Source organism: Indicator indicator, chromosome 6, assembly GCF_027791375.1.
Source record: "Indicator indicator isolate 239-I01 chromosome 6, UM_Iind_1.1, whole genome shotgun sequence".
In the NCBI taxonomy this organism is placed as follows: domain Eukaryota; kingdom Metazoa; phylum Chordata; class Aves; order Piciformes; family Indicatoridae; genus Indicator; species Indicator indicator.
In genome coordinates, this window is record NC_072015.1 from 22,951,860 (window position 1) to 22,964,965 (window position 13,106).

The following is a 13,106-nucleotide window of genomic DNA, read 5'->3' on the forward strand; positions in this document are numbered from 1 at the left end:
AAATATAGCAGGAGTTATGCTGCACAACAAAAATGTACAAGGGCACACATGACTAAGATGCACACACAAAAATCTAGTGTGAATATACTAACACACAGCTACTGCAGCATGTACTAGACACTGCTCAGTATTCACACAAGGCAGTCCTAAAGGTTAATTGCAATTACATTACTACAGTAAAACAGATATCAGAAATAACTGCAAGCATCACTATGTGGCTGAACACCCAGTATGGCTACCAGCACATGTGCAGCAGAGAAAGTTTGGCTCAGGCCAGTCCTGTCCCACCGAGTGTGCCAGACCACCCTTAGTTGGGCAACGAACCCCCTGGCACATTGCTACTGGTCCTGACCACACAGCTCTCCTCCCAGCACGCTCCTGCTGCCGGAGCATCGCTCTGGAGTAGGGAGCCAAAATGCTCCTGGGAGCAGGGCCAGGTTTGTGTCATTAAAAACAAAAACTCCCAACAAATTACATACTTCAGGGATTGAGTGCAAGATGCCCTTAATATTTCCAGTAATTCATGTTGGGACTGTAACTACTGTTCTGGCACTTTTCAAAAGCAAGAATGAAGAGACTCATTTCTTTCTACCACCAAGCTTCTTACTGTAATAGGCATGTTGAAGGAGAAACAACAGCTTTGACTCTGTGCTGATCAGGTTTCTGGCAGATTGTGTGCAGCTCCAGCTGAAGAGCCTGCAGACCTATGGACTGCCCAACACTAACAGCACTGAGGACTACCTGCCTTTAGCTTAGTCCAGCAGACTTGCTAATATTCAGTTATTCATTCTCTCTTCTTTAGTAACAAGTAAACAAGCAAAACAATGTGAGCTCAACCTCCCGATTTCTTCAAGGGTAAAGGGAAGACATGTTTGTGTAACACAGGAGACTAATTAATCCAACTTTTTTTTCCCAATGCTATTAAATTAAGTTGGGAAGGCATTTATCCAAACAAGAGAGGGCCACCTAGGGAAGTGCAAGGTCTGTTTCCGTACAGTTAGATCACAGCCCTGCACAAGCAGAGGCCTGATCTTCTTAACTTTTCCCAAACACAACTCCAACTTGCTCAAAAAGAAGCAACATGCAACAGAGCAATCCATGCACTATTTATTTATTTAGCTTAAGGGCCTTGCTTCAAAGAAAGATGTAAGAGAAATAACATGATACATCATGGCAGATACCCACAAAAATCTGTATTTTGAAGTTGGACCAAATGGAGTGCCCAGACCTTGACCTAAGGAATTATCCAGATAAAGCCAGCTACAGGACTTGGCCAATACAGGAGAAGTCAAGTCTTCTTGACTCAACCTGATGTCTGCATTTATTTTCAGAATATTTTGTGGCTAAAGCTGATTCAACTACAGGATTAAGTACAAAATTTGTTGTCACACATGCAGAATCTAACTTTGTACATGAAGTTTTCTTTCATCATACAAAAGTTAGTATTTTTATACAGCTTCTCTTTTGTAAAGCAACATCCTTGTCTTCAAAGGAGGCAATATAAAAGTTTTACAGAAAGAAAAATAATCATGGACATCATAACATGTAATAAAAACAACTAACACTAAGAAGTCTGTTTACAGGAGTTCCCTTAAAGGTAACTAAATCTGGGGGGGAAGAAGGCATTAATTCATACCCATGTGTGAATGTAATTTGCTAGAAAAGAGTATTTACTCTTTTGGTACATCACATTGCTATTTGGAAATTTGCCTGGTCTGTATAGAGGGGGGATGTGAGAAATTTGCCCTATTTTTACAGCTGAAAGCTTCATTGACTCATACAAGATACTTTAGCCTAATATCCTGTGGCATTGCAGTGACCTACATGTAATTATTGCATGCTTCTTCCAAAATATTTGTACACAACCAGAAATTATAACCTAAGTTACCAAGCAGATCTTAGTTTATACCAGCATCACAAAGATGGATTTCAATTAGCAGTAACCTAGCTGTCTGATGTTTTCAGCAATATTTTGGACAAATGTTTGGTCTTGGGTTTGTGTAATTTTTTGGTTTCCTTTTTCTTAGACAAACATATTTATCCTGTTAAGTAAATGATGTTTTAAAAGCTTTCAGCTGTCCCTTCTTCCAGCCTGCAATCACTGACCCCATCAGATGTGGGGTGATCTTGTGTGTGCATTTCACAAAGATGTGGGGAAAAAGCACCCCATGGTGTCACCCAGAAAATGTCCTTCCTGCTCCTGCCTTTACCTGCCCTTTCCAGCACAGAAAGTGAGAGCATTTAAGCGTTTACAGAGGTCTACTGAAGTTTCTCCTGGCTTGCAGTCAGGCTCCACAGCAAGAAGCAGATAGGTGGCAGAAGGAAACACTTGTGCATGCACTGATCAGGCAGCTCCTCTCCCACTACCTTCCCTTGCCCAACCTCACAGACAACACAGCTCTTAACTTAAGAACATAGGAGCTTTTGGCAGTTCCTGCCTGAAAGGTCACACTTTCTCCAACCACACCAGTAGCTAAAATAGCTAAAAATCTCAATAGCACAGTTTGTTGGTACTTTTAACTCAGGTACTCACCATCTTACTGACTACGTTACTAATACTAAAGTGGTGCCAGTTCTTACAAACCATGTGCCCTTCACTATCAACAAGTTGACATCTGACATGTCTCACCATAAAGTTTAGCTCCAAGCTTCCACCTGCAGAACAGTAATAAAGGATCATAGTGCTCAACTCCCAAGGAGCATATGTATCTGTTTAATTACAAGTCATTTCTTAACCTCTGCCACCAGAGGTGTTTGGTCACACACACATATGCTAGTCCAGAATCTGCCACTGTGGAGGTTGCTCAGTGCAGGATAGCCTTTGAAACGTAACCTAAAGGTTCATGGTTATTTTTCTTCTAAGTCTTTTACTGTTGAATTATGTGTCAATTACTCGACCTGCTTATGTGCTTAAAAAAACAAGTATCTATGAAATCTTTTCATTTAGGCTTTTTTTTTTCTAAAAAGAGATTATCCAGAGTCATATTAAGAAAAAACAAAATCTGCATTGATTTCAATAAGCCTAATATTCCAGTTTTACCTCCCAAATTGATATATTGATGCTCTCATTAAATTGTTGCCCATTTGCCTGCCTGTGTTTTTAGTTTTATGCTAGTTGAGAAGACCCATTATTTCTCAATGTTCTCTGTCTTTCAAGGAGCAGCTGCATCATGCTCCTGAAGCCATCCGCTTTAAAAGCAGTAGTCAGAGCCTGACTGGCAGCAGAGCTAGAGGTGATGTACTGCTTCCTGGGGTGGTGAAATCAGTACCATTACTCAACACATCTTAGAAAATGTATAAAAAATATTATTCTGATATGTGCACTTTGAGTAAGACAAAATGCTCCACTGTCATTAGAAAACAAACTCTACTGTAAGAAAGCAAGAAAGGTTTATTACAGCTACTTTTCTGCTTTACTGCTTTTACCTTTGTTTGCTAAGTTAAGGGCGAGCATAAAACCAACACAGAGCAGTGCATAAGCTGTCTTGACAACTGTGTATTAGAAAACAAAACAAAACAAAGGCACAAGTAAAAAGATCACAAAATCACAGAATTGTAGGGGTTGGAAGGGTCCTATGCAGATAATCTTGACCCAACCATCTGCTACAGCAGGTTCACCTAGAACAGGCTGCACAGGAATGACCAGGTGGGTTTTGAGCATCCCGCAAAAGGGGAATCCATATCCTTTGTGGGCAGCCTGTTCCAGTGCTCTGTCAGCCTGAAAGTAAAGAAGTTTTTCTTCATGAACATCAGAAGCATCTTACTAATTAGAAATATATGTCTTAAGCTCCAGCTACATGAATAAAATTTTGCATATGAAAAAAGACAAAATCCATTTTTCAGCTGCAAATATAATTCAAGATTTATGACAGGCATCTGTACAGGTTAGAGGCTGCCCTGCTAGAAAGCAGCTCCATGGAGAAAGACCTTGGAGTCCCAGTGAACGGCAAGTGCTCCATTGGACAACAATGTGCCTTTGTGGCCAAGAGAGCCAATGGTATCCTGGGGTGCATCAAGAAAAGTGTGCCCAGCAGGTCTAGGGAGGTTCTTCTACCCCTCTCCTCTGCCCTGGTGAGACCACACCTGGAATACTGTGTCCCCAGTTCAAGAGAGACAGAGAACTAACGGAGAGAATCCAACAGAAAGCCATGAGGATGATTAGGGGACTTGAGCATCTCCCCTATGAAGAGAGGCTGAGATCCCTGGGGCTGTTTAGTCTTGAGAAGACTGAGAAGGGATCTCATCAATGTGTATATATATCTGAGGGGTGGGTGTGTGATGGTTTGAAACTGTCTTTTTAATTTTTCCTTGCAAAGTTCAGAACAGAGAAAGTGAAAGAATGTAAATAAGTCACTATTGGGTGTAAGAAAGCAAAATAACGATTGTTCTAAACACTTCCATTGGATAGATAGAAATGTTTAAGAACTATTACCCAAAACAAAGTAGGCATTCGGCACATTCTGCGTTTGGCAGTGGGGGCAGTTGCTGGGCTGTCTGGCTGCTGTTTCTTCTTCTCTTCTGGCTGAAGATAACACGTACTGACCTTGGCAGCTAAGTTAACAACTTTCTGCTTAACTAACTCTGCTTCTCTGTCCGGGGGGGTCTGGGGGGGAAGCTCCTGGGAGAGAGAGGCCCCTTTGGGAGGGTCCCCTTGGGGGGAAGCAAAGGGAGATCGATTGTGCTTTTTCTGTTGATTGTATATATTTGTGAATGTTGTGAATTTTGTATATTTGTACATATTCATTGCATTTCATTGTAGATTTTAGACTCTGCTTGTAAATACAGCTTTTCATTTGCTTCCAGACTGAGCTAGCCTGGTTATTGTTGGTGGGGGGGTATTTCAGCTCACACCGACACACTTTTTATTTTTGGCGCCCAACGTGGGGCTCGATTGCTTGTATGATTTATTCCTGCTCAGATTAGGAAGCAAAATGAAGCTGTTTTGGATTTTGAGTAATTTTATTTCCTCTGTTATCAGTGTGATTGTCTACAGATGGGCTGTTTCCTGCATGATAGACAATATTGTGAGATATGTGGCATATAAGTCATTTCTTTGGGTTAAGAACAAGTTACTGAATGCTGTTGAATTCTGTTGTGGTCTTATTGGGCTTAGAAGATATGGTAACTCAACTATGAATCTGCTAGCAGACACATTTGAGTTTGTTACTCCTCTTACAACTACAGAGGGTCTTTGGAACCAGTGGTACCCTAGATACCTTGTGCTAGCCTTAATTTTGTTGTTTCTTGGAATAATCATATAGCTGCTGATAGCACTGTGTCAAGAAAGACGTAAGGCTACTCACTCTTCTGACCTGCGTAGATGTAAGAGGAAACATAGAAAAGCTCAGAGAGGTTCGGAATTGGTTTCTGATTACGGTGACCAGGAAATCACAGTTCAGGTTTGTGAGAAAGCTGCCGATAGTTTTGACTCAGAGCCAGCAGCAGTAGCTGCGGGACCTTTGCCAGAATCTGAGATAACAGACTCGGGTACACAGGCAGACATAGTTACACAGACAGACTCAGCGACACAGACAGACTCGATTACACAGGCAGAGAGGGGTGCACAGGCAGACAGGGGTACACAAACAGACACAGCTGCACAGAGAGAAATGGATGTGCAGACAGACATAGTTACACAGAGAGAAATGGTTGTCCAGGCAGACATAGTTACACAGAGAGAAATGGATGCGCAGACAGACATAGTTACACAGAGAGAAATGGTTGTGCAGAGAGACATGGTTACACAGAGAGAAATGGTTGTGCAGAGAGACATAGTTACACAGAGAGAAATGGCTGCGCAGACAGACATAGCTGTGCAGGCAGACGCCATTAACGAGGCACAGTCACTCAAGTGGAGGGGGCCAAACTCTTTTCAGTGGTGCACAGTAGTAAGACAAGAAACAACACGTACAAGCTTTAACATAGAAGATTTCACCTCAACATGAGGAGAAACTTCTTTACAGTGAGGGTGATGGAGCACTGGAACAGGCTGTCCAGAGAGGTTGTGGAGTCTACTTCTCTGGATACATTCAAAACCCATCTGGATGTATTCCCATGCAGACTACCTTAGATGATCCTGATTTGGTAGGGGGGTTGGACTTGATCTTTGGAGGTCCCTTCGAACCTCTAATGCACTGTGATACTGTGACTTGAAAGCTCTTCCACTTTCATCCACAGGTGCATCCTTTTCCACAGGGGGGAAAATACTTGTAAAAGGTTTTTATTTAGTGAAATCTGAACAGAACTGGCATTTCTTTATACTCAAGACTTGGCAAGATGACATGAGACTCTTCTGTGTTTAACATAGATGGATTCTTAAATTCCTCTTGTATAACTACTACAAGGTTTTATCATTGCAGAGCTCTATTTTATAACTATTAAAAAACAAGACTGAGTTGATCCATTAGAAAGAATACTAATGATAGTTTGATTGTTATCACACATCCCTGCTTCTCAGTGACCCCATATGCACTGTTTCACATGATCAGCAAACCAAATATCTACTCCTTTATGAAATCCTCTTACTCTGCATTAACTCGAGCTCCTCTCAAGTCCCCTAGATACCAACTGATTGAAGGCAACATTTCTTCCATACCACGTGTGTGCTATGATTCCCTGTGTGATCAGAGCTGGAACGGCTATTTGCACATTTACCTGCAAATCCTCAAGAGGCATAAAGGGAATTACTTTTCACTAACATCTCATATATTCCGTGTAATCAGAATGGCTCATTTTGACCTCCAGTATTATCTTTGTTCATAATCTAAAAGCAGAGAACCTAAAATGAAGCATCATTATGCTCAGTCTTGGTTTGCATTTAATGTTTTATTAATATTTTTTCTCAAAACACAGCTCAGATATTAAAACATGGTGATGCAGACCTTTAACTTAGTTCATCACTTGTTTTGTTAATTAGAAGTCTATACTGTATCTACAGACATATATCTAAGCAAGAGCATGTCTTAAAATAATTTGCTCAAATTCCCAAACTTTACATTTTTTTCATAGCATGAAGTTGGAAGGATGTATAACATTTCTTAAATTGTCCATTTTTTCACTCATGATATTTAAGCAGACTCCACTAAAGGGAACTAGAATTGGATTAAACATAACTAACATCCTGTGAGGAGGTTGGACACTGTTGTACCTAACAATACTTTGCATTTAAAACTAAAATATTAAAAATAAAATTTTCTCTTTTTATGAAGAAATTGGACCTTCTCTCTCATTTTTTTCTTTCTTTTGTCCATAAATAATTAAAAATTAGAGGATTTTTTTAGTTCTTTTCCCCCATTCCTTCACTAAAGACAGGATACTAATTCATTAGAGAAGAACATTTTCCTGCCCTTCCCTTACCCTGAGACAGTGTTTCTCATCTATCTCCAATCAGTTGATAAACTGAAAAGTATATCTGCATTTACAGAAGAAACCACTATTGTTCAGCATGCTTTACTTCCTTGTCTCATACCCTCAAAAGGCTTTACCATTATAATGGATTGTCTTTGATTAAGCTTCAGCCACAAGCATATACACACAACATATTTATTTCATTTTAGGCTTTCTAAAAAGCCTGTCAAAATTTTCCATTTTAAAATTAGGTAGATTAACTTCATTAAAAAAATTATAAAGTAAAATTTAGGGGGGAGGGAAATCTACTTTTATTCTATCTTTACAGTTGTCATATACATTTAAAGATTGTTTACTTTTATATTTATGTGCTGTTAAATCACTAGTTTCTAAATTCCACCAAAAACTGGTGCACAGATTATTTAGGGTTCTTAAGGCTTTACACAGCAATCTTTAGGTGGCTTGGTTAACTTTAGTAAACATAAAGCTAAAAGGCAAATAATCCCTGAAAGTGGCAAACATTTGGAAAGGCAAATGCAGGTTCCTCAAGAACCTCAGTTTGCTTCAGAAAAGCAACTACATTTCTGTTGTCCTGGCAAGAGCCAGGAGGCAGAATTGCCCCCCTTGGTTTTGCTCTCCAAAGTCAGACTAGCACTGCATCAGCAAAACAGCCTCTCTGTTTAGCACCAGTACCTCAGCCTCTGATGAAGTCCTGCTAAATTCACACCAGGATGACTCAATTTTCTCCTAGGGCATTATTTGGTTATTTGTCTGTCTTGTACATTTAAGAAATACAATAAAACCAATGACAATACATTTTGTACTTCAAGAAAGCAGACAGCTCTTTATGGCAACGTAAAGCAATACAGAAGATGCCCATACATGGGGCTTTACCACTTGTAGTTGGACTGTCCACCCAAAAACTTTTAGCAATCCTAGCAGACGCAGGAGCTACTTACAAACTAATTCAGCAGTGATACAAAACATCATCATGTTTTCAAGTACTCAAGCACAGAACTGTTATAAGCCCTTAGTCAGTAAAAGCAATAAATCTTTTCATCCCAGCACAAACCAGCAGGTGCACAAAGACTGATACTAAACAAGATGGATGTTCCTCAGAGTGGAGTAGGGTAAGACAAGAAACACTGCAGTGTCACTGAGGTTATCACTCTGGACTACTATGTTCACTGTCAAGAACCCAAAGTGCTGCTGAACCAGCTTTCCATAGGACAGTGTTCCCATTAAGTCCTGTTACACAGAACTGTGCCTAATTATATGCTCCAAGAACATTATTTTGCTTTTTGAACAGCTTCATGAAAAATAGCAAAAGAAAGCAGCACCATGTCCTTAAAGTAAACAGCTGTTTGTGTTTGTGGCACTGAAAATATGTAGCATAACATGCACAGATTCCTATCCAATTCTAAGCAAATTAACTTGATGCCTGAACTAGTAAGCCATTACCTTGGATAACAAAATCAGAAAGGTATTAGGCATTACTCCTTCATGCACAACACGCATGTATCTGAAAGAGACTTGCTTCAATTTTACACTTCATTCTTACAAACCTTTTAAACACAGCCTGAAACCTGTTTGAAGACAATCTCTTGGCCAGTGCTGCTCTACTCATAGACAAAGCCTACATATATTTACTTTCTTTCTGCATTCAGAATGAAATAGCCCACTGTTTATTTGATCATGAATGCTGGCCCAAAGCTTCATTGGATACTCACATGCTTACTAGCTGGTTGACTCTGAGGTAAAGATCCAGGGGCCAGCACTGGAGAGCTTGCGGGGCTACAAAGTTCTGGGAATGGATTCGGGATGGCTGGCAAAGACGATGTTCTGAATTGCTGTTCTTCTTCTTGAAGACGCCTAGAAACACAGAAGCAGTAAGGATTAAGAAAGCAAACTGGCATCACTAGACCTGAATCTCCTGCCCCACTATTTATAATAATGATACTAAAGAAAATGAATCAAAACCATTCCCTCTCTAAGCAGCTGGCTGCCATAGTTACAGCAAGTGCAAGCACCAAGTAGGTAACTGTATGTGAAAAATGATCAGTCGGGCATCTATGCGGTTTTGTTGCTTATAATTTAGTTACTCATTTGAGTAACTAAGGTAACTGTGCACATAAAATAAACAGACATAGCAGTCTGTACTTGCTGTTGTAAGCACCAGCTTACAAGCTCAAGCCCTCTGTGTCAGAAAGTCAGTTAAGCTCTTCCAAACCAACATGAAAGAAGAAAACACACGCAGAGTCACTTGGAGCCAAACTCTGCAAATGAAGGTAAACCCTTGTAAAGTCTCTAAGCTGATACTGAAACCAATATTAATCACCTCACCACAATCCCAGACTTCATCTCCAAGCAACTCTGCATTGCTTGGAGAAATGGAAATGCAATGACTTAGCTTCAATAATAAACTGTAATTACAACCTCTCATGATAGTTGTATGGTTACTGTTCAGACAAGTTTGCACCTCCTGAGATACGCCTCACAAGCCTACGGAGGACCAATAGAGTTTTAAGTTCAAGTTCCTGTACTGCCCACACCAACAAAAGAAAAACTAAAGCTTATAAACTGCCACAGGAAAGTTTGAAAATATGTAAGACCTATTCATTACCACACAAACTGGTTTAGGTTTCCCTACTTGTAGGACATCAGCACCGAAGATAGATGCACTACACGACCCTGCAGCAGCTGGCCTGAAATGCCTTTGCAGAAGGCACCATCTAGCGGCCATCGTGGAAGCTAATCATTAGAAGCTGAATTTGCTCTCATTTTTCCCTATGCTTGTCATCAAGCAGAACCTTAACAGAGCTGCATGGGAGACAGCTGATAGGTTTGTCTCTGGCAGCATGTCCTTCTCCAGGTACACTCCCTGGCTTTGCCTGTACCAGCACCTGTGGGAGGCTGATTAATTGCTGAGAAATCTGCTCTGCAGGCAACTCTATCCTGCAATTCAGTTGTCTTGGTGTTCGACCAAATGAGCCTTACAGATGTGGGGTTTTGCTATAAATAGCAGAGTCCAACCATAACCATGCAAATGACTACCTGATCTGCTTGTTCCTTTTTGTGCTACTAGTGTGTGTGTGCTTCCCTACGGTACAGGGTAAAGGATGTTGTAAGATTTCTTCAGCCCAGTAGACTTTTATCGGCAGCTGTGTGATGGTGCTTTGTATTGCAAGGTTCTGACTGATCTCCGTTATAAGAAGTGGAACTACAGACTCAACTTCATTAGACAGGTGTGGTTTTCTCAAAAAGAGAATTCACTGTGCTGCACTCTCCACTACAGCAGTACAGGCAGAGCATAATTTGCTTCATGATTCATACACACATAAAACTGTGTTCTTAAGAAAATTACCATGTCAGCCATTCCATTCTGGCTGCAAAAAAGGCACATCCAACCTTCCCTCTATGGGAAAGGGGTCTAGATAAACACTGAACAGAAGTTTTGCCATTATTTTCTTTAATGTTGAACACAAGATGTTCCTGTGCATATGCAAGTACAGAGTTCGGAAAAGCAGAGTTTTCTCAAAAAAGATTCCTACGTTTTGAAATGCCAAAAACAGTTTAAAAGAAGTGTTTTGACTGAGATATTTACAAAGCACCAACAGTTACAGTACCCTAGAAAGCAATTTTTCAAGTAGAGCCCTTTTCAAGGTTAAGTATTAAATACTTGTAAAAGTAATCGCCATCAGTAGCACACTTTGTTGTACAGTGGTTGAGTATACTATCTGCTCAGACAGAAAAGCTGCCTGTCTTAGTACTATTCCTGTAGGACATACATCAGTGCAAAGAATTAGGAGTAACTCTTTCCACAACTGGGATTTTTCTATTATTATTACTTCTCACTTCTTTTGGAGAAGACACTTAATTAGAATACTCAAAATCTCTCTGATTCAGGTAATTGACCTCTCATTCAGATGGGAGCTCCTTTCTTCCTTCTGCCTAATGATTTTCAGAACCTCAGCATCACCTAAAGACTCTCCCATCACCACCAAGAGCATTCCACTTCAAGCTTGAATTCAAGACCCTATCCCAACAACAGGAAGGCAAATACTTCTCTTTTTTTGCAATGCCTCACACAACACACTCAAGTGCAACAGCTGAAAGTGCTCCAGATGGAACAGTTAAATAATTATGATGAGCTCCTTTTTTTTGTCTTGGGACTGTTCAGGATATCTCCACAATGAGAGGGTTTTTTGTGTATCAAAACTAGCTGGATGCACCCTCATCTACCTATATGATCTCTTATGTTTTCTAAACCCAAAAAAACTGTCAGTATACCTGAGAAGTATACTGTTAAAAAATAAATGTAAATATGGACATAAGTTCTAAAATAAAACCAAATACAGATGCTAGTTCTGCATATTGGTACCAAAGAGCTGCTTCTACATGTCTGCTGCTACAAGTACATCAAACACCGATCTGAAAAAAGGTGAAAATGTAGCATTTTGGCATTTTACAAAATATATGGAAAATGTATGTCCTTCACCCACCTGGTACATCTTTTCGCCTATGCAAAAGTCCAGTCTCTTTTGAAGCTAGCTCACAACAACTTTAAAAAAAAGGAGGCAAATCTCTTGATCCTACCTGACTGCCATAATGCGCACTGGCTGAGACCGCTGCACCTTCTGCCTTGGAGACATGGGCTGCAGCGCACCAGCTCCTGAGGCTGGCAACTGACTGCGGTTGAGCTGACCATTTTGAAGGAGTGGAGTGGTTTCTGACTGCATACTGCATGTAGAGTATAAACTTTCAAATGAGGAATTCATGTCATTTACCAAAGCTTCTAGGTCCACATCATCATCTGGAAGACAAAACGAAGGCAGCATAATCAGATAAAAGAAGTCTGAAAAGACCAAGGACTAACTTTCAGTAAAATTATCACCTAATTTTATAGTTACATTTTTCCAGTGCAAAATTTTACTGCAGAAATTTTTTACATATTTTTTTAGAACAGAAAAACATAGCTAACAATGACCAGCAATGGACATTTATTTGGTTTCTCCTGGTGAAAAGCTACTGACAGAAATGTTTTTACTGTAGTATTTAGTGGGATTTTTAATAACGTCAATGCTAATGTGAAGCACGACTTCACTTACTGATAAACTGACATATACTTCAAGAAAATATCACTTAGACATAGCTCAGTTCAGCTTGTCAGTGCATCTAGTTGAGACTGTCAAACACTGCAATAGAGTCTGCAATATTCAATAATTCAGATGAAAAAAAACAAGACAGTGTTGCAGAAGTCAATAGGTGGGAGACACACTCTTCTGCTGTACACATTGTAAAGCAATGATTATAGTTTGTTAAAAATCCTGACTGCATTTCTGCCTATTTTTGTGATATGGTATTTTGAAAGGCAATACAAGCTTTTAACTGTCACTCCAAGACTTTCTAAGTTGTGTACCCTTCCTCTTTTAATGTGATAGAGAGACCCCTTACCTTAAAGAGCTCAAAGTAAATCAACCAGGGATGTGGTGTGGGTGTTTGGAGGAACATCAGTAACTAAAAATTTGCATAAACCTTTCTACATACACCACCTTACTTCGCAGTAAATAACTTATGCTTATTTGCAAGACAGGAAAACTAAGTCCTTTGCACTAACCACTCTCGGAACTCCTATTGCAGAGTACTGCAATTACTCCCTAGCCAAAAGTTATGTCATTCCCTGTCAAGAGTTCAGCAGACTGACGAACATACACATTGATAATCTGCTTCTCGTTACTGCATAGCCATTGCTCGAACAG

At 40.0% G+C, this 13,106-nt stretch overlaps 1 protein-coding gene across 2 annotated transcripts in view; it reads right to left on the reverse strand.

Moving 5' to 3' along the window:
- The window catches only part of GRB10 (growth factor receptor bound protein 10), a 62,416-nt gene extending 50,264 nt beyond the window's left edge, over positions 1 to 12,152 (reverse strand). The window contains exons 1-2 of one of the 2 annotated variants that reach the window (XM_054381672.1): positions 11,944 to 12,152; positions 9,078 to 9,219 (exon numbers count right to left, since the gene is read on the reverse strand). In XM_054381672.1, the coding sequence (XP_054237647.1) occupies positions 9,078 to 9,219; positions 11,944 to 12,125 (324 nt within the window). In that variant the 5' untranslated portion in view covers positions 12,126 to 12,152. The remainder of the gene's footprint in view (positions 1 to 9,077; positions 9,220 to 11,943) is intronic. The other variant, XM_054381671.1, reaches the window with a different exon arrangement.
- Between the last annotated feature and the right edge of the window lie 954 nt (positions 12,153 to 13,106).